Raw genomic sequence first — 23017 nt, forward strand, 5'->3', positions numbered from 1 at the left:
GAATGCTGCCTAGACGCAGTGTTGAGGAGGAATGAATCATACCGGCTGTCAATAGAAGTGTGAATCATAGCCTCACTGTGTCTGAGTGTGTCTGTGTACTGTGTGTACTGTGTGTGTGCGTGTGTGTGTGCAGTGGTGGGAAAAGTACTCAAATGTTTTACTTAATTAAAAGTACCAATACTGCCATGTAGAAATACTCTGTTACAAGCAAAATCCTGGAATCCAATATGTACTTGAGTAAAAGCATGAAAGTGTTGGCATCAAAAAAAGTACAAACTGTTTGGAAATAGCTGATCTGCAAGCTCACAACGTGTCGCATCTGCTTGCAGATCGGCTATTTTCAAATAGCCATGGTATAAAATAAGGCTAAAGTGTTTAATGAATGTTTTATAGTGTGTGTGTGTGTGCGCGCTCGCGCGTGTGCGTGCGTGTGTGTTAATGCGAACATCGTGTGTCACAAAAAGAGTGGTCACATGTGACATGTCCTTGCCACACAATCTCAGAAGAACCCAAGCTGTGAGTGACTAACATGTCCTAACATTCATAAGCATCCAAAAGCTTCAGAACTTTAATTGCCTGAATAGTTGGTGACCTATAACCCCTCCCTGCAGCATACAGTATATGATTCACTCTCTCTCTCTCTCTCTCTCTCTCTCTCTCTCTCTCTCTCTTTCTCTCTCTCTCTCTCTTTCCTCCTGTACAGTAGAATCCTCAGTGTCCATTTTAATCTGAGAGTGTACAAGTGCAATCAAATGGACCCATAAAGATGGGGTGCCATGATTTTTTGCCCCCGCTAAAACATGATTATCAGGTATTATGATTATGATAACTCCATAGACACATACAAAACAGAAAAGTACAAAACTATGGCGCCACCTCTTTAAGATTCCATTTGGTTGAGTTACAGATTGATAAAAAGATAAAAAGGATATTACTGTCTCTTTCTGATGCTGTTTGTCTGTCTATTGCTCAGTAATCTTTACTAGGAATGGGACGATAATCGCTATTATCGTTTATCGTGATAAAAAAAATATTAATCCGTCATGTACTGGGGTCAATTCATCTTTTATTTGCCGATATGCATATCTGGTACCAATTAAACCCTCTATAATTGGTCAAACGGACATGTAAATAACATACTTGATGCAGTCTTTTTTTTTATCCACTCTCTACCAAATTTCTGTGCCAAAAATAGCCGATCTACAAGCTCACAATGGATCACAACGCATTGAGCTTGTAGATCTGCTTTGTTGGCAAATGTTCCGTGGCTTCTGCCCCTGATTAATGGATGTTGGGGACATTTTGGTTATCGCAATAATATCGTAAACGTCCATTATTTTGGTCACAATAATTGTGACATGAAATTTTCACATCGTCCCATCCATAATATTTACAAACTCTTCATTCTGACAACAACTGAGACTTGTTTCTATACCACATTATTATAGGTCTTAATTTGATTGGAACAATGGATTTTATCAATAGTGCCCTGATGCGTACCGTCCCTCTGGCCTATAATGTATTCCCAACCGTTCGCTTCCTCTGTGTGAACATTACATAAGGTTAAAACATTGGCAGCCTTTACAACTGTACCTACCTACTGTTTTAATGCCTCTGTTGTCTTCACAAAACCTCTAGAGATCTGTGGACAGCTTCTACTCAAGCCACGTCTAGAGGGACCCTGAGAAAGCGTGTGCCCCCCCCCCTATACTGTAGGAATGAAATACAGCGATGAAGCAATACAATCAAGCTCAGCTATACCGTATATTTCTTACGGAGGGGCTCAAAATGGTAGCAGGTGATCAAAAGGTTCCACACAACCACTGAAGAAAAATAAACTGGTCTTTTAAGTGCTTTCGTATATCGCCATGGAGCAGGGGTCTTCAACGTTTTCAGGCCAAGGACCCCTTAGTTGAGAGAGAGATGACGCAGGGACCCCCACAACCTTTTCATAGATTCCATATACAGTAGTTTCATCGTTTGACAGCACGATCATCAATGTATTTTGGATTCATGTCAATGTGTGTTTTCAGATATTTAACCACTTGAGCCGTCATTACCTAATAAACTTGACCTTTCACTCTGTACTTGGTCTGCTCTTTTTCCCCTCTACACCAAACCTCTTTCCCAAAAATAGCCAATCTACAAGCTCACAAAAGCTTGGCCACAGATCTCAGAATATGGACACTAGGGTTCAAGTTGTTAATATAAAAAGGATTGGAAGATTTGGACGACCCCCTGTAGTAATTCTGAGGACCCCCCTGTTGAAGACCCCTGCCATGGAGAAACAGTAAATGGCCTCGGACACAGTTAAGAGACCTGTAATGTCACGTCGTCGCTTCAGAGAGGGGCATCCCCCCCCCCACCCCCACATACACCCACACCTCCTCGGCTTTGTCCAGAGCATGGCCAATTATTCCAGATGAGAGCCGAGCTGAGCCGAGCCGAGCCGGGGCCGAGCAGAGGCTAAACGGAGCTGAAACCCAGGGGTAATTACTACCTGCCTGTCAGGAGGACGTCTCTTTAATGGGCCCTGTGTCGACGCGCCGATGCATTAGTGCCTCGACACTTGTTTTTCGGCCTCTATCATGCAGACAGATCTGAATATAAGTGTCACTGTGTGTGTCTGTGCCCGTGTGTGTGTTTCTGTGTATTGGGGGGGAGGGAGGGGGGGAGCGTGTCTCCGTGGGAATATCCTGTGTTTCCACTCGTGATTAGGTTCTCGGTCTACCGACATTATTTTTCCTCCAGATTCATATTTCTGTGCATTTGATGTATTAATGTTGATGTATTGATGTATTACCTTGCTTGTTGTATTGATGTATGACCTTGCTTATTCTAAGTCGCTCTAGATTAAGAGTGTCTGCTAAATGCAATGTAAATTGTGAAGTGTGATGACTTAAAGTAGTGGTTCTCAAAGTGGGGGTCCCCAGCTAAATTATTGATAGTTAGGAACCAAATGATTCTGTAACTGAGTGTTAAAATCTAAGTGAATGCACCCGAATGGACCATTTGTTTTGTACAGAGTGATGGGGGGGTCCATGGTCCTAATGCATACCAAACTGGGTGTCCTTGAAATGAAAAAGTTTGATAACCGTCCTGGTCATCTTTCTAATCCGGGGCTGCCTTTCTGTAAACATTCGCCGTCAGCCCTCATCACTGCTGTGATGATGTCACTGATACTTTTATTTTCATCTTGGAGGGGCGAGAGGGGGGAGGGGAGGGGGGGGGGAGCACTGCTCTGTGACTCAGCAGAGTTCCGCAGTGGTCCCCAGATATTCCTGTGCTCAGATTGCATACCCCGGGCTCCCAGGGGGGCCATGGAGCCACCCTCCTGAGTCAGCTGTGTAACTCAAACCACAAAAAGAGGGCTAATGGACCACAAACACGGGAGCGAAACATTTGGATCCGTTACATTCTACTGCTTTGAATTACAGAAACACAATCCCTGGGATTACAGTCACGGGGTCCATGTTGGAAGTGTGCGCGTGCGTGTGCGTGTGTGTGTGCGTGTGCGTGTGCGTGTGCGTGTGCGTGTGTGTGTGTGTGTGTGTGTGTGTGTGTGTGTGTGTGAAGAGGCAGCAGAGATTGAAGAGAGGAGGAGGAAGAAGATGTGTCTTTGTCGAAGGAGGGAAAAGCAACAAAAACAGGATGTGGCCAGTAGACAGAACTATGAGAATCTGCCTCCATTTTATGCGGTGCCAAATATGAGTCACGCTGATGCTCGGTATACGGGAGATCTAAAACCAATGACCGAAGCATTTTTTGAGATGCTGGGTAATGAAATACAGTATACCCGTGTTAAATAATAAAAAGGATTGGAGACAGGCGCTTTCAGAGGTTCAGGGTGACTCATTGCTCACCCCACTGAGTTTTGCATCATGGGGAAACTAGAGGCGGTTCTCCTGACGGAAAGAATCCTACGGGGAGAAAGAGGAGATTTCTCAGAGATTGCAACGCCGTAGGCAGACGACAAGAGAGGAGGGTACGTGTGAGGTGCTGGGAAGAAAAACTAATCCCGAGCGTTAATTTGACTCTGATAGTGTGCAAATAGCTAACACCTAATCGGTCAGTTCCATTAGTACTGTCTCAGGGGGAAACAAACAGATAAACTAACACTCAGGATTTATAGTGTGGGGTCTGCGGGACACACACTGGCAGCTAGAGGGTACACAGAGTGGTAGAAAGAGACACGCTGAGATAGAGAGATACACAGAGAGAGAGAGAGAGAGAGAGGGAGAGAGAGAGAGAGAGAGAGAGGGAGAGGGAGGGAGAGACAGACAGACAGAGAGAGAGACACACAACACACAAAATGCAGAGGGAGGAAGAGAAACTTTCTTCCTATACCTTTTAGGCCAGGGGTCTTCAACGTTTTCAGGCCAAGGACCCCTTAGTTGAGAAAGAGATGAAGCAGGGACCCCCACAACCCTTTGTCCCAGACCCCCTGTTGAAGACCCCTGTCCTATACCTTTTAGGCACAGACATGTTATGGCTTGTGATGGCGGATGCGTGAGACACGACGGACAGCAAAGGAAGGACATCAGCTCGGCAGCGAGCAGTGATGTCAGCACGACGTACACTGCGCCTGGAATATGCATTCGATCGGGAGGTTTTGTGGTGTGTGGATGGGATATCTGCAGCTCTGCAGATTGAGTGATATACAGTAGTTGGTGGTTGATATTGCCATAGAGGTTGTATCCAAGCACAAACACACACACACACACACACACACACACACACACACACACACACACACGCACCCACCCACACACACGCACACATGAAGAGTCAGACTGTGGTTTGCCCAGGGTTAGTCCATCGCTGGGAGGTCCCACTCCCTACAGGGAGAGGTGCACATCTTTCAGGCCCCTGCCCCGTGTGGCCACTTCAGGCATGACAACGGGTGACGTCCTGATTGTCCAGTCAGTTTGTGTTACATGCGTCCCCCATCTCCAGTGAGTCCACAGCTATACACTCCTGTTCCTCCTCTCCCTGTCTTCATCCACTCCTCCTCTTCATCAGACTTCAGGAGGAATAGTGTCAGGCTGGGGCGCCCCGTCCACCCGCACCACTAGAAGAGAGAGAGAGACGGATGAACATGTGTCACATTCACAAGATCATTTGTTGTAGGGATGCACGATTAATCGGGCCATCATATCGGTATCTGCAATATCGGCCATAAAATGCATTATCGGTATCGAACCGATATCAAAATAACTGATCGGTTTAGCCGATATTTTGTTTTATAATATTCACATTGAATGTGAAGCTGAAAAAGCCCTTTGTAATGATGAAGGCTGAAGACTCAGTCAGGGTTTTCTGGGTAAGCATTTCAACTTTTAAATACAAATATTACATTTAGATATTTTCAGTGTATTTTCAGTGTCATATCTGACACTGAACATTTGTTGTGCTGTTAAAAGTGCAGTGGTCACTGGTCAGTAGACTTGTGTTAATTTAACTCTGAGGGTACAAATGTACAGTAACCAAATTACCTTCTTGGTCGATTTGTTTACAGTTGTGTTCCAAATGGATGAATGAACGCAGGATTTTACTGTGTACAAGTGAAAAGCATATTGATGGATTTTTTTAACCCCTTCTTCATTGACCAGGGTTGACCAGGGGTCTATCCTTGGTCCCTCTTTGTTTCCCAGAAACACACCGTAGCTTTGTAAGCTTGTACAGTAGATCGTTATTCATGTCCTTTAGGGCTGTCGCGATTATTACATAATCGTCTAATCGCAATTATTTGACATAAACGCGATTATTTGTCATAATCGTCATAATCGTTTCCATGTTGTTAAAGTAAAAAACAATAGTGGAAATAGCAGATCGGCTATTTCCACTATCAATCTTCTTTTTTAAGTATAAAGCTGTCAATTATGTCAGTAATTTCTTTGTATATTTAGGTTATGTGTCATATCTACCAAGTGCAACTTCAAAGCCTAAAAGCCAAACAGAAATGTAACTATCAATGACAAAAACACAATTAAATCGTTAATCGCAATTATTTGAGAGAGAATTAATCGTCATGTAAAATGTCATAATCGTGACAGCCCTAATGTCCTTGCTGGGATTTGAACCCAGGTCTTCCGTGCGGGGGACAACATCTCTATCAATGGGGTAAGACAGAATGCCTACATGGTCAGTGGAAGATTTGCACTTTGAGCTTCCAGCAATACTACTTGTGAACCAGTAGTTGTCCTACCTGACTACAGAGTCTGCATTTCCCAGAGGAAGAGGGAGACAACTACTGCAGATGTAGAAGTTATACAGTATATGTGGTATTAACATAGGCTACTATGCCATACAGATTGGTGAAAATAATGCTTTATTCACAAAGATTGTTGTCTTCGGCTTTAAGTACTGCGTGTTACTCGAAGGCCATGCAGTGAGTGAGTGAGTCAGTGCGTTACTAGTACATGTGTGTTACTAACATTTACTAAGCAACCTTTTTTTAGATTTGTTTTTAGGCTTTTATGTCTTTATTGATAGGACAGTAGACTGACAGGAAATGGGAAGAGAGATGGGGAGTGACACGCTGCAAAGGTTGTCAATATCGAACCTGCAACACGCTGTCATGCGCCCGGACCGCTAGGCCAGCCTACTAACTCCTTCAACCGTCTACTCACAAGCCTGTTTCTCTCCTCTAAGCAAAGACTTCTAAATGCCTACAAATTGGAATGGCCTGTGTGCATGAAAACGCTTTGGGACCCCCTGTTTGCCACACTGTTCCCTGTAGGGGGCCCTGTGGGGTTACACACTCGTCCCAACCAGCTAAACAGGGAGTCATTAGCAGGATAAGGACCGGAGACAAATGCCCTCTTTTGACACAAACCCCTCAACCTGTCTTCCATTGAGGGACGCCATGGAAACACCAATGGAATGCACTGGTGTCTTTGAGAGGACCTCCAGGCTGACTGCTTGTTTTTCTGCTCTTGATCACTGCATCCCTGCTGCAAGCAGTTAAAGTCCTCAGTGTTCATTTAACACTTGACTGTTTAAAAACGGACAGTTTTCCGTAACGCTCAGTGTTACAGTAGAATTGAGGAGTTTAAAAAACGCGATTTTAAAAGTTCAAGGGTCTTACTTTGTTGACTGAATTACTGTACGACGTGACGTGAAGTCATACCAGTGTTTCGGCTTGTGCAGATACATGGGCTGAATTCACATCCCTCCCTCCTAGGGACGTGCAGAGAATGTTAGAGAGGCAGGGGCTGAAATGTCTAAACTGGCCTTTTGGTGAAAATAGCAGAGCTCCAAGCTTGGAGGTCGGCTATTTTTGGTACTTGATACCACTGAACTAAGCATAATCAAGTGAATACTGGAGATGTGGCGTAACAGCATGGATTTCTACACAGAGAGGGCAATTATTTCAACATAAGATACTTCATTCAAGTTCAGGAGAGTTTGGACTTGGGCAATTACCTTGAATGCTGCCTTCAGGTATGGCATTTGCATTTCTTTCACCATAGTAAAAACTGCATTCATGGTCTGGACGGATAAAAGGGCAGGAGCTCAAGCCCCCTTTGATGTCTATGTGTGCTGTGCACATGCCTGCATCCCTCCCTCCCTCCCTCCCTCTGTCGCTTCATTCATCAATACATCCCTGCCTCCATTCTCATTCTCTTAATCCCTACTTCCCTAACCTCCCCATCCGGTTTCTCCCCGGCCATCCATCCATCCCTCTCTCTCTCTCGCTCACACACGCCTTCCTTCCCTTCATTCTTTCAGAACACACTGTTTTATAAGTGTGTATTGACATTGCTGAGGTCCACTGGTCCTCTCAGTGTCCACATTGATTCTGTCCAGAGCCTGACAAACTCTTCTCCTTCTTCCTTCCTGTTTAGGTCTCCCATCTCCTCTCTTCATCACTCACTCACTGACACTGCAGCGTTGGGAATATAGGACTCTTCCTGTACGTACGCACGCATGCACGCATGTACGCACGCACGCATGCACACACATACTTTCACCTTCACCATCTGAAAGCACCCATTTCTGAGAGTTCTCCTCCTTCTCTTGCCAAACATTATGAGTCTGTTTACCTTTCAAGAGTAAACCCTGGGTCTCCCTCTCTAAACGTAAATCTAGATTCATACTTCATCATACACATAGAGTATATTGTAGGTACACGATGCCGTCGTACGACAGGACATAAATTAAGCCTGAGGTGCAAAGTTGAATTGGATCATGCTTCAGTCAGATTTACTGTATGTTTAGTTGTGTGCCGGTGTTAAGGAAGGATACAGCAAAATGCATGGTGAGTTTGTAGACCGTGCACCACAAAGTGTGTCAAGCCCTCTTGTGAAGGGCAGGAATAAGGCACCCATGACAACAAGTCCCTGCTAGTGACCGTCTTGTCTTTTTGTCATGCCAATGCTGATTGGATCCAAAGCCACCCTATAAAGTGGTATTTCACTGTAGATCGTGATCAGAATCAGAATGGTGTCATCGCGGTCATGGTAATCTTATCACTCCCATGGCGATTGAAGACTAGAAGACAAGGCCCTGTAGTTCAGTTTAACAGACCTGTAGTCCTCAGCCAGAACTGAATGCAACAGCCAGGGAGCGTTGAGCAATACTGAAACACAACCCGTTCTTGATTACCGTGCCATTATAAAAGCTGCCCAGACTTCAGATTTGACATCAGGTTTATTTAACCTCTTGGCATTCAAAAACACACACCCATCCACAACTCCATAGTACACAAGCTATCGTTCTATGCTGTCTGCTAGTCTGTACACACAGACACTGTTTGCCTGAGATCAGTGTCATAGCCCTATCTTTTCACCTTTAACCTCCAATTGGTTGTTTGACAGATAGTTTCTGTGACTCCATGTCATGGCGATTGAGAGGCTGTCCAACGGATGAGAGGGATGTGAGGGGTTAGAGCCTTGTTTAAATTTTAAACAGTCAATATGTGTCTAAAAGACAAATTGATCCTTTTAAAAGGAGGTGGGCAGATAGACAGCACCAGCAGCTCTTCGCCTGGCCAGTGTGTCTTGCTATGAACTCCCCCCTCGATGGGCTGTCAGTCAATACACACAAAACATTTTATTACTCTATATTTTAAAAGCTTGTCCGACTGTTTTGACAACAGGTGTTCCAATTATTTTTGGCCTGAGTAAAACATGGTTCATTTGAAACAGGAAACCCATATGATTATGATGGAGTTATTGTGCATATTCTCACCCCCTTGGGTATTTTAACAAGTCTCCATTAGCTGTGAAGGACCAGCCCACAGCATGGGAGCAGTGGCTGTTTTTTAACAGCTTCCGCACTAGCAGATAGTGCTAGTAACGCTAATTAGCACCCATTTAACGTTGGTGCAGGATCAGATTTTAAAAGACAGTTGGCCTGGATTACATCTACCAACACCTGCTAATGAGCCAATCAGATAAAGGGACTGTCATCCTCACAATGAACCACTTGTTAATCCGGGAGAATGAATGCATTTCTTTATTCATTATTCCACAGGCTTTTTCTTTTCTTTTCTTTCCATTAAAATATATCTATCAAAAGGAGAAAGAAAACGTTTTCCCAAACCAGGAAACTGGTATCTGGCAGCGTAGCAAGATCCACATCAGAACTTGTTAGCTTAGCACAGTAATAAAGGCTCTGGCAAAGTGTAGAATAGAACAATGCAGAAAGAGACATTGAATGAAGGATGGTGGAACTTGAAAGAACCTCTTCATTCTCTTCGTAAGGGGCAGTCCTGTTGCATCTCTTTAACCACTTAACCTGCTGGCGTCCATATTTTTGGTGTGTCATTATAGGGAAACATTTTCTCCTGCATGTTAAAAAAAGCTTGTACCAGCTATTTCTGCTAGTTTTGCGCCTGACTGTGGCATTTGTGTTCTGGAGAAAGGTAGATAGTTTTGTATTCAATAGAGGTTACGTCAGATTACATGCTTTTATTCTCTTGTCTGCTGTTCTTCTCTTATTACAACTTATTGACAGGTTTACACTCTGTTTGCGTGGATTCAGGCAGACATTGAACAGCAGAATCCATATTAATGTAGTGGATGAGAGTCGGATGGTAAAACTAGGGGAGGCCAGTAGAAATGACCAGCAACAAACCATTGTTTGCAAATCCCATAGTGATGGAATTTACAGAAGTGCAGTTCTGCGTTCACCATTCATTTTGGAAATTAATCACTTTTTGAAGAAAATTCAGCATTCATTTGAAGTTTGCAATATAATTTAAGAAAGCTGCATTACATCTATTTAAACACAATAATTCTGTAAAATGTCGATCTACAGTACAAGCTCGCAAACACATAAGTGGTATTTAATTCCATTCATTGTAAACATTACGACCAAAACCATTTAATGCGTGGTTCATTTTGCCATCTTGCCATTCTGTCAGACTGTTTTCTTGTGTAGTCTTGTGATTGCTTATTACTTATTTGATATGTGGTCTCACTGAAAGCTATCTCACTGTAATCACAAATTTACAGAGTATAATTTAATGATAACTTAATATTGTATGCTACAATCCTAAAATGTAAAAGCTAAATGTAGCCAGACCAGGCCACATTTCAAAAAGGTCCGGTCAGAGTATTTCAGGGATTACAGTTACATTCGAGATCACTTCATTAAGTATTCATACAAAACTTCAGGCATATGATCATTGAATTTGGCGGTTAATTAAATCCCATACCGGTATGTGTGTGACTGTCTTCTTTCATCCTGTCGATCTTATGGCACCTTTATGTGGCGTACTGTGAAACATTTTTTAATGAACGGGGTGGGAGTCAGTGGCGTAACAAGCCAATGTGGGTTAAGGCCACAGTGGTCACACATGAGATCATTATTTGAATATGTGAGATTTGGCCTTATAGACAGCGCTCTTTCCTGTGTTTTCTTATTTGTTTTTCTTCTTTTTTTTTAGACGTAAATTTTAGAAGGAAAGAAACACAGCCCAAACTGCGCATTTCGGTCTAAGCCAAGAGGAATAGCGGCAAGCAGTACTTGTGAGTTGGAGATGAACGAGGCACCTGCTGCGACTGTGAGCAGTAGCTCAGCAGAGTCGGAAGAGCCTGGTGGCTGCTGATAGCACCAGTGGACTCTCTCTCTCTCTCTCTCTCTCTCTCTCTGTCTGTCTGTCTGTCTGTCTGTCTGTCTCTCTCTCTCTCTCTCTCTCTCTCTCTCTCTCTCTCTCTCTCTCTCTCTCTCTCTCTCTCTTATCTGTCTGGCTGCTGATAGCACCAGAGGACTCTCTCTCTCTCTCTCTCTCTCTCTCTCTCTCTCTCTCTCTCTCTCTCTCTCTCTCTCTCTCACTCTCTCTCTGTCTCTCTTCCCACATTATTTACTTAAGTAAAAGTATCAATACTGCAATATTGGACTCTTGGAAGTAAGAGTCTGGAATAAAATAATGACGAGTAAAAGTACAAAAGTATTGGTATCAAAATATAATTAAAGTACAAAAGTGAAAGTACTCATTATTCAGAATGTCCCATTTCACGAGTTCAAAATGTATAAAAATCTTTTGGAAAGAGCAGATCTACAAGCTTTTACTGTAGATCGGCTATTATCAAATGGCCGAAATGCATATAGGGCTAAAGTGGGTCTAGTTACTAAGGTTTTCATATAATTGTAGTGAAGTACAACATTTGCCTCTGAGATGTAGTGGAGGAAAAGTAAAGGTATTGAAAATTGTAAATGGATATAGATTAGGGATGCGAAGATATACCGGTACGGATCGTAATCGCGATACAAACGTCCGCGATACGGCTGAATCGGTTCATTCAGTGTGTACCGGTACAATAGACGGCCGAAATCGTGATGGATCGTACCATGAGTGTCTGGATCGGTACATTCCGCGGTTGTATCGGTTCTTCCATATAGTATTTCATTCTATCCTGTGTTTCCGAGGCTCCATGAATGCACCATCATCAGCGTTCAGCCCCCTCCCCAAAAGCCAGTCTTTAACGCGAGCTGCGACTCGGACAGACGGACAACATCTGCTGCATGCAGGCAACCACTCCAACCAGGGAGACAGACAGTGCAGCGAAATGCGAGTGAATCAACACAGACGAACTAGCAGCCCCACGGGTTAAAAAGATGCAAGATTAGTAGTATAGTACTTAGCTTTATAACATCCAAGTCAGCTGCGCTGATTGTTGTCACAGAGTAGCACAGGCTGATCGAGTGATATGTAATCAACAGCCGTTTCTTAGCGAATCTCCGACGGACAATTGATTGAGATCATCTTCTGCGCTGCGCTATATTAACTGCACACACACAACAACAATGTTGCTGGGTGTTGTAGGACTACTGCTTGCGTTTAAAACAAAGTATTTGTCACTGTTCTACAACTTTCCTGTGTGTTGATGCAAGCAACTCTCACTTTCTCTGCTGCTAGTTCTGCTCTGGGAAAGAAGCCTAATTTATACATCGCAGTACAAGGGTGTCACACCTAAAATAGCAGACCTACAAGCTCACAATGCGTCGTGGATGCGACGCGCTGTGAGCTTGTAGGTCTGTTTTAAAACATTTTGGCTATAAAAATTGCATAATCCTGGATTAAATATAATATAATATAATATAATATAATATAATAATACAAACCAGGGAGGGTTTTTCAGGTCAAGGACCCCTTAGCTCAGACAGAGATCAAGCAGGGACCCTCACTGTAGGCTAGGCATTATAGCCTACTGTATCACACAAATATTTGGCAGGCCCCCTGTAATAACCCTGGATTGGGGTCCCTGACTCCCAGTTGAAGACATATAGGCCTACTAATAATGACATAGGCCTTCTATATGATTAGTTATCAAACAATTCTACAATAGCCAGCAGCTTTGTGTTCTCCCAGAATACTATAGGCCTATGTTGGGTTGTTAGACAGAGCCTAGTACTACAGTGAAACAATAAATTGCCTTGAATTTAAATTTCATACATTTTTAGTCGCTATGTTTTGTAAATTTTGGGATTTGGGCTTGAATCGTGGTGAATCGTGAATCGTATCGAATCGTATCGGAAACAGGGGTGGATCGCGATGTATCGTATCGGCAGGATTTCAATGTATCGCAATTATATCGTATCGCTGGCAGTGTATCGAGGTCCGTATCGTATCGCCTCAGTGGTCGAGATTCGCATCCCTAATATAGATAGATATGATAGATATAGTACTTTATTGTCAGTTCACACTGAAATTTGTCCTACTTACTACTCCAGTAAAGTAAAAAAATACCAAAAATGTGTACTTAAGTACAGTACTACAGTACTAAGTAAATGTAGTTACTTTACACCACTGCTCGCCCATATAGAAAGTTTGAAAAATGAATAGGGGAACACATGGCATATAGAAATGATGAATCTGTTAAATGGGTCAGCATTAAGTCAACATTAACCTTGCAGTCCAGACCTTACATCACAGCAATCATCTTACAAGGTCTTGCTTGGCTTGCAGCGCTCTATTGACATAAGGATTTGCTTACACCCTAAATACTTCCTACTCACACACTAGATGTAAATACACACACTAGATGTAAATATAGATGAAACATGTGTAGCTACATTCTTCGCGTGTTATCCATTTGATACACACACTCGAATAGACCAAGAAACACTGTCAACTACTGTAAACTGTTAGCCCTCCATTCAAACTTTGAGTTACTCACTTATATATAGAGCAGGAGTCTTCAACAGGGGGTCCGGGACCCCTGGGGGGTCCTCAGAGTTACTATAGAGGGTCCTCCAAATCATAGAAACTTTTTTCACCTTTTTTATATTAACCACGTGAGCCCTAGTGTCCTTATTCTGAGAACTTTTGCCAAAAAAATAGCTGATCTACAAGCTACGAGCTTGTAGATCGGATATTTTTGGCAAAGAGGTTTGGTGTAGAGGGGAAAAAGAGCAGACTAAGTACATAGTGAAAGGTCAACTTTATTAAGTAATGACAGTTCAAGTGGTAATATCTGAAAACACAAATTGACATGAATCCAAAATATACTGATGATTGTGCTGTCAAACAATGAAACTACAGTATATGGAATCTATGATAAGGTTGTGGGGGGGTCCCTGCTTCATCTCTCTCTCAAATAAGAGGTCCTTGGCCTGAAAACGTTGAAGACCCCTGCTATAGAGGCAATATATGCTGTAGTCATCTGCCCTCTTCCTTCTTTACAAAACTATCTGAGAAATCTCACAACTTGTCTCCTACACATCAGGCAATATATCATACAGCTATATGCTGTATGTGGTGTCATAAATATCACACTGACGTTATGGCCAACATATATCTGGCGAGCAGTAAGTGTTAGGGGTCAGATTCTTGACAGCCACAGGCATTAAAATGTCACCCTTTAAGGCTGTTTTACACTGCTAAGACAAGTGCCTGTCGACAGTGTCAGCCAACAGAAATAATGGATTCTCAAATGAAAAAAGTATGACTGTTATTTTACAAATACATGCTTTTACTTTATTCTTTCTTCATTTTAATTTTTCTTAATTTTTTTAGATTTTAGTTTGAGAATTTAGTTTATTTTAAAATGTTTAAAACATTTTCGTTTAAGCATCCATCATTTTTCTTTTCTTTTTTTTGACAATCCACAGTATTATTTGTGTCGCCCCAACAATGTCAGTTGTGAGTATGAAAAAGGTAACCTGAAGGCTTGACCCAAAACATGCTTGCCCCCACAAAACACGCAGACCAGTGGTTCTTGTATTCTATTTGTTTTACTGAGGATAAGGTTAGAAATAAGTTTAGGGTTATAGGCATAGTTTTAATGAGGTTAAGTTTATGAACAACGTTAGGTTTAGGCATAGTTTACCGAAGTTTGCACCAGAAATACCGGGTGAATACTGCCGGATTTGCCCCGGGGCGACTGTGTGTTGGGGGCGACTGTTTCGTTATTCTGAAAAAGTCATGTTTGTCCGGCTTACCTATCTGCTCCTGTGTGTGGGAACGTGAAGGTGGAGCCTGGACCTGAGCCTGGGCCTGGGTTAGCTGCTCCTGCAGACTCTGGCTGTCCACTGAGATGCCGCTGTCACTGTGGAGCTTCTCACCCTCCGGGGTCACCGTCTGATTGGCGGTGGCTGCGCGGTTGTTGGCCGCCTGTTTGTTCTGCTTACAGCTGTTCCACCTGAGGACAGGCAGGAGGCAGATGGAATAAGAACAGCAATATACGGATGCCCTGGTGGTTCGGCCACGCTAACCCACACTAACCCACTGATTCCCAAACAGCGGGTCGGGACCCATTTGTGGGTCACGGAAACATTTTTGGGTCCCTTAATTTTTGGTTTCCTACGTTTAGTTTTTAATTATTATTATTTCAAACATTTCCAAAAAGCTTTTATTTTATTTTATTAAACTAAATACAAAGATTTATTCAGTAATTTTATGAAGAAATCAAAGAAAAAGCTAAAGAAATCCTATAAATTAGAAAACAAATGTTTAAGAAGTAGTGAAAATAGCCGATCTACAAGCTCACAACGCGGCGCGAAGCGGCGCGCTGTGAGCTTGTAGGTCCCGGACAATCGTCTATTCTCTCTTTTGGGGCAAGAGCTAAAAAGTTTGGGAACCACTGACATAACCGCCCCTCATTCTCTCTCTTCACTGTCCTAAGGCTGAGATGAGGAAACGATACAAATAATACCTAGAAGAAGAAGGATTACATTTATGACAGCCTGGTCACCATAACTGTGTGGTGCCATAGTCAGCCTTGAGATATTATTTATTGGATTTCACAGTGCGTGATCAGTGACATGCATGAAGTGAATAGACAAAACAGGGATGAAATACTTTGCTTTGGCTGATATATACACAAACAAAGAATATACAAGTTTAAAAGACAATTAAGTAGTGATTAAATGCATGATAGCTAACAGTTACGTTGGTCATGAGGTATTGTGTGGATGAGCAACGGCAACAATATTCCAATAACATACAGTGAACGTTCTAACAAATCTGCAATATGTTTATACATGAAAATAAATAGGAGTGGGGAATTAGCCAGATGTGAGGGACATTGCGTGACTGGCTTGATAAATCTGGCTCTCAGATTTCACTCTGGTCAGCATTTTGAAAGCAATCAATGGTCATCCTGAACTTGTTTACTTGCTCTGCTGTGTTTGAAGCCTGTGCGTCATCCTTATGTGTCTGCAATGAGCACATGCATGGGTGAGTGTCGGTGTCCTTGTACATGTATTATGTGTTACTGTTCATTGTGCTCTCAAGTGTTGCGACCTTTCACTTTTCAACAAAGCCACAGAGGTGGAAAAAGTACTCAAATGTTTTACTTAAGTAAAAGTATCAATACTGCAATTACAAGTAAAAGGCCTGTGTTCAAATAGTAAAAGTACAAAAGTATTGGCATCAAAGTATAGTTGAAGTATCAAAAGTAAAAGTACTAAAATGTTTGAAAATAGCCGATCTACAAGCTCACAACGCGTCAAATTTCCTACGTATAAAATAGGGCTACAAATACCTCAAAAGTGTACTTAAGTAGAGTACTCAAGTAAATGTACTTAGTTACTTTACACCACTGCAAAGCCAAACCAAACAGAAGCATTGTGGTGTATTTCAGCTTCAGAGTCTAATCATGTGGTGGAATTGGGTCAAGGTTTCGCCCCCTCAACCATGACAGGCCTGAATATTTCACAAGGCATCTGCTTCTCAGTGCCGTACCGTGACTGTGGCCTTCTTTAGCCTGGGGCTACATCGGTCTTTACCAACAACACCCTCCATGCCAGCCAGCCTCTTCACTATTCAACCCCTGTGTCTTTATATTACCCGCCCCCCGCCTAATAGAGCATCGCAGTGGGCGTGGTTTACTGGTCCCACTAAAAAATATCCTGTTCATTTTACTCATGGACTTTCACAAAAATATTTATAACAATTACGGTATGTTAAGCCTAGAACCCAGCCATCCAGGATTGCAGTGAATCATGAGCATAAAACCTTTGTTTCTATGAAAAGAACATTTTGAAAATCGCTAAACAAAGGGTAGTTATTAAATGTAGACTGTAGTATATCAAATCATTTAATATTAAAATATGTTTTCACATAGGATCAAAGGTTTTATGGTCATGATTCACCGCAATCCTGGATGGCTTGGTTCTAGGCTTAACATAATTCTTATAAATATTTTTGCAAAAGTCTATAGTGGGACCAGCAAACCACTTCCGCTGCGATGCTCTATAGCAGGGTTCCCCAATAGGCGGCCCACGGGCCATTTGCGGCCCGCAGGGGGCTACTGTCTGGTCCACACCAACCCCAGTAATAATGGTGGTACTGTATAAGAGCAGCAACAACACTAGTATATCGTCGTTGTCGGGTGGAAATCTCGTAACTCCAAATTTGTACATTCTTTCGCAAATCATACAAGGCTATCGCACAAAAGTAGTGAAAACAGCAGATCTACAAGCACACAACGCCTCGCACCGCGAGGCGCTGTGTGCTTGTAGATCGGCTGTTTTCACTAGTTTAAATCATTTTTAAAATGATAAATTCAAAACGAACGGTTTTGGACATACAAGATTTTCACCCGACAACAACGAAAACTGTCGCTGGAGTAGCGGGAACGCCACCCTCGCCCCCCTGCAATGTTGTGGCCCTTGGCTTGGTACCCTAGGCATAATTCGGCCCTTGGGGAAATCTAATTGGGGAACCCTGCTCTATAGCCACATGGGAGATGCAAGAGTCAGCCACACTAATGCGTTAAGCCACGTCTCTCCCACCATTTCTCATTCAAACTGACCTCTTGAAGACAATGTACGCCACCAGTCCCACGACCACAGCGGCCAGGATGGAGCAGTAGATGGGGATCAGGTTTTCGTTGAAGCCGTGGCCGAGGAAGCGAGGGGAGCCGGGGCTGGCGGTGGTGGTGTCTCCCCCTGGTGGTGGGCTGTTGGAGCCGTCGGGGGGGAATTCGCTCTCTGTAAAGGAGGGCGGTGATGGGCTGAGGTCCATAGGAGAGGTGTATGTAGGAAGCAGAGGATCTGTTTGGAGGAAAAGAGAGGAGATAATCATTGAGACAAAAATAATCTCATAGAAGTTCGCGAACATAATTTAGTAAAAGAAAAGGTAGCAGTTAGAAAGGATTACTTAATTCTACGTGTACTGCCATTTGAACTGCCATAGAACGTTTTCAAAAATCCAGCCTTCATCAGTGTATATAAATGATGGTTTGGGTTCTCTGTAACTGATCAGCCACGTGCACACATAGACATCAAAGGGGGCTTGAGCCCCTGCCCTTTTATCCGTCTGTAAAAAAGTGCCCTCTCCAGACCACGAATGCAAGTAGTGAAAATAGCCGACCTCCAATCTCACAACGCGTCGCGTTGCTATTTTTTTTGAAGTTTTCCTTTTAGATATTTTTCCTTTTAGATATTTCAGCCCCTGCCTCTCTAACATTCTCTGCACGTCCCTGGTACTGATGGATGGATACTGAAGGTTATCAATTGAGCTTCAATCCCCATTAGCAACCAATAATTGTTATGTCAACAAAATGTACAAATACAGTTACAATACATAGATCCAAACCACATGTCACACTTTTGTATGACCTACGGTACACAGATGTTCACCACCAAAAGAAACAAACAGCCAGGTTAGAATAGAGATCTCCAACATATGGGACCTGGACCTAAAGGTTTTGAGCTGTTTTCAATAAATAAATAAAAATTACAGAATACATAAGAGACAATAGGTATGTTTTGAAGTTCCATCCTTCAAAGTTCAGTCTTATGTTGACGCATGGGAGTGTAGGGGGCATACAGAGTAGACACTCTTATGTGTGCAGAGCCTAGAATTCCTCACTACACCCCCTGAACATCATGTGTTAGATGAGACACAATGCCGTATATTATAGTCATCACAGATGCTACTTGGCAGCTGTAGAGACAGAGATTCCAGCCTTGGGAGAGAAAAATAAATGATGTGGCGTTCTAATGAAGAGAGAAACTTTCACGTACCATAAGTACAGTATGCATCCTGGTTACGAGGGCATGTCTGACAACCAGGGTCTTACCCAGAATAAGACTTTTTATATCAAAACATTCGTAGCCGTTGTAATAAAGTTGTTTTTGCATCGCGGCCACGACTGTGCGACTCCTTTTCCGTCACACTTAGATTCTTTCGCTGTGGTCGGCACGTCTCCAACACTGCTGTGTGTTCCTCCCCATGTCCTGACAGGGTCTTGTTGCCACGTCCATGACCAGATGTCTGATACACAATACACATGTGACGGCTGTTTCTAATAGGCAGATGGGTTCTGGCTGAGATGCTATTTGGAGCAAGAGGAGGAGGAGGAATGCTCCTTGAAGTATGTGTGTGTGCGTGTGCGTGTGCGAGTGCGTGTGTGTGAGTGTGTGTGCGTGTGTGTGTGTGTGTGCGTGTGTGTGTTTGTGTGTGTGTGCGTGTGTGTGTGTGTGTGTGTGTGTGTGTGTGTGTGTGTGTGTGTGTGTCTCACTTACTCACTCCTTCACTCCCTCACCCACTCATTTATCCATTCACCCTAGGCCTGCTTCCTGTAAGGCATGCATCTTTCACCACGTCCTCATCTGTTTCATACCCAAAACTGTCATCTATGCACATCACAGGACACTGTGGCCATATGGATGCGTGTAGTACAAAGTCTGGGGCTTTAGAGAGGTCACTGTACTGAGCGGTTCCCCGTTGCCGAGGACAGGGAAGCAGGAAAAGCGCTGCGCTACTGGAAGGCTCTGGTTTCTATCACAGCTAAGCCTGTGAAGAAGAGTCATTTTCATAAATTATCCCATTTCCTCGTTCCTACGTCAACCGCATTAATGATCCTTGGATGATTTTCCATGTTGCTGGGAACACATGCCCACCCTGACGGCCACACGTTGTACAAGAAGCAGTTTATCTAGCGGTTCGTGGCTATCGTTGCGAGGTCTCTTATATCCGAGTCCGTTCAGTCTGCCCCGCTTTTGTAAAGGAACAGTGATGACGGATCGTGCCGCGCGGATAATAAAGCATACAGTCTGCAGATTTTTCATTTCCCCCTGAGGCTCCAACACAGCGCAGAGTAGAACAGGCCTATCCAGCCAAACCAAAACGTCCTGGTGGGACTGAAGCCTGTGTGCAGGCCCGGTTCAGACGTGAGCCAGTAATCTCCAGCAGAACCCATAGCTGGCGCCCTGTTGCTGGGCACCAGCTTCTTACTGTCTCACACAGGCTTAACCATGTGGAGACTCTGAGGGCTTACGTCAAGGCCAAGGTTACTACGGTAGACTGGGGTGCTCTATCTCACCCATAATTGGGGGGTCATCCTGTAGTGTCTACTGTATATCAGCTGTGTGATGGGGGATCCCACAAATGGACCCATAAGGGTGCATTTGGTTCTGTTTGTACAGTACCTTCTCTGAGTTATAAATAGTAATAATTACAGATACATTAAGACTCAATGTACACAGTTTAATGTGTTTCTTTATTTGAAGAGTATGTTGCTGTGTAAAGCCTCGATCACACATAGCTAGACATTACCCGCTGGGGGCGTGAATTTCGTATTCTTTATTCTTTATTTGATAGGATAGTAGACTACAGGAAATGGGCAGAGAGACAGGGAGTGACACGCGGCAAAGGTCGTCCGGACCGGGAATAGAACCGGCGACGCCGCCAGGCTACACAAAGCCCATCTGGTATGCGCTCCCGTGAATTTCCTATGCAACACAAGGGAAGGGAAGGCGTGGCTGTGATTGGTGGTTTTGCCTTGTTCTTCATTGTGTTCATCTTCTCCATAGCATTTTTGCAACTACGTACTGTATGAGTAACCCTAACCTTATCCCTATCGTTAACCTCACAAAACTAACCCTAACCTTAAAATCACAAAAACAATGCCTAACCTCACACTAACATGACATTTGTCTGGAAAACTTTGGGATAACATTTTTTTAAAGTGACATTCAGGAATCAAACCTTTGATTCTGTGGTAAAGTAAAGCACACATATAAGCCACGAGGTCACTGGACCAATGGGACCAATTTCGGATGATATTTACACCCCTTTCTTGAGAGTGGGCTTTTTGGTCCTAGCTGCCAGGAGGCCAATCAGAGGTGGCTCGCTAGGTCTTCCCTGGATCCTGTTGCATTTCACTATTACGCCCACTGGGGCTGTATACGTGTGAACGCAAATGTCTGACTTAGTAGGATCTGACATGAAACAGACTTTATGCCGCCAGCTCCCATGAGTTAAGTCTGTGTAATATCAATACTCTCAAAGTGTAACTAGGTGATTGTCCAGTGAATCTACATTGAGCATGTGGGCGTGTTGATGACATTCCTATTGTCTAGGAGAGAGGAGCCTCCCTGCTCCAGAGGTCTTTGGATAGAGAGATATGAAAAACAGCTCTTTCATTTGCAGTTTGAGTTGGAAATATTCTCTGATTCGAACTTCCATGATCAATGGTTCATAAGTTAAACTTTATTTAAACACAAAAAATTCCTACCGCAGTAACTACGAGCTACAACCTTATTCATTTCAGATACTCCCAGTGCTCATCTGTACAGCATACTGTAGAGTGTAGACCAATGTTATTTGTCCAGCTCAGAGGAAAAGTATGTATCAAAAGATGTGTCGTTTATGTTTTGCATGGGTGCATCAATGGCAGACTGCATGTCAAGCATGTCATTCTCCTGTTGTGTGCTACATGTGTGAAAGGGCATGAGGGCAACACCAGACAATGTCTTGACCTGATTCCCCAGACATTTTCCAGTGTGCATATACGGTATATGAAATGGGCTTGTGTTTATACACAAGTTAATACAACATCCTTAAGTGTATTGCATTGTATACTATACACCGTAATGAGCTTCTGTTATGGAGAAAATATTATACTGATGTCCTTCCATGACTTGTAATGTGGTCGACCTACATTCTAACTAAATAATATTTGGACATGATATTTGGATGGACCATCAAAGCCTCTCGACACTAAGCATGCAAAGTCTTTTCACTGACGAGGCAGATTGTCCGGTTTCTTCACATTGATTGGCTGCATCATTTACATATTGATTGCTCCTTCTAAAGGTCCGACGGGACCTTGATGGACTATCCACGCTACAGTAAGTGGACGTACTTGCAGAGTTCTGCTGCTCCCCGAGAGTCATTCGTTTGCCCGTCCGTTTCCTTCACAATGACAGGGCCTCCCTATCTGTCCCAGGGAAGGATTGGTTTACTGAAACTGTAGAGAACACCATCCAGGAGCAGACAAACACTGAACATGTGCATGCCATTCTTAGAAACACAAAAATAATGCACAGCCTATTTAAAGCCGCCTTATTGATTCGGGTCTGTCTAAAAGGAGGGAGCATTCGCCAGAGCACTCTATGGGGTGTCTGTATTACATACGTTTCTTGACCTTTCTTTGGAAGTAGTCAGGTTTCCTCAGCAGCACCATACATCATCCAGCTAATGCAGGGCCGGCTAATAGAGTTAGCAGTGGAACACGAGCTTCCAAATAGGATAATACTGAATGGAAAGGTGTGAAAGTGTTGAATGCAGTGTGAAGACTGTCTGGCCCTGCCGTATACAACACGTCAAAGAAGAGAAACGGTCTCCTTCGCTACAAATGGAAACCCTGTTTCCCTTACCTTACCAGAGTAATTTCAGGGACCTGCAGAGAATGTTAAAGAGGCAGGGGCTGAAACTTCTAAAAGGGGCTTTTGGTGGAAATATCTAAAATAGCAGACGTGTTGTGAGCTTGGAGGTCGGCTATTTTCGGTGCGTGATACCACACTGAACTAAGCATTATCAAGTCAATACTGTAGATGTGGCCTAACAGCATGGGTTTCTACACAGAGAGGGCAATTCTTTCAACATAAGATGCTGCATTCAAGTTCAGGAGAGTTTGAACAAGACAATTCTCTTAAATGCTGCCTTCAGGTATGGCATGGAAAGAGTTGCATTTCTTTCACCATAGTAAAAACTGCATTCATGGTCTGGAGAAGGGGACCTTTAACAGACGGATAAAAGGGCAAGGACTCAAGCCCCCTTTGATGTCTATGTGTGCACATGCCTGAGTGAGTTATCACCACTTCTCTT

General features: G+C 43.3%; 1 protein-coding gene across 1 annotated transcript in view; it reads right to left on the reverse strand.

The window, feature by feature from the left end:
• Positions 1–4485: 4485 nt before the first annotated feature.
• Positions 4486–23017, reverse strand: part of ngfra (nerve growth factor receptor a (TNFR superfamily, member 16)) — a 45689-nt gene continuing 27157 nt past the window's right edge. The window contains exons 4-6 of the mRNA XM_080724143.1: positions 17712–17952; positions 14896–15095; positions 4486–5071 (exon numbers count right to left, since the gene is read on the reverse strand). Coding sequence (XP_080580269.1) covers positions 5019–5071; positions 14896–15095; positions 17712–17952 — 494 coding nt within the window. The 3' untranslated portion in view covers positions 4486–5018. The remainder of the gene's footprint in view (positions 5072–14895; positions 15096–17711; positions 17953–23017) is intronic.

This window comes from Nannobrachium achirus (genome assembly GCF_963921795.1).
Source record: "Nannobrachium achirus genome assembly, chromosome: 4".
Taxonomy (NCBI): Eukaryota; Metazoa; Chordata; class Actinopteri; order Myctophiformes; family Myctophidae; genus Nannobrachium; species Nannobrachium achirus.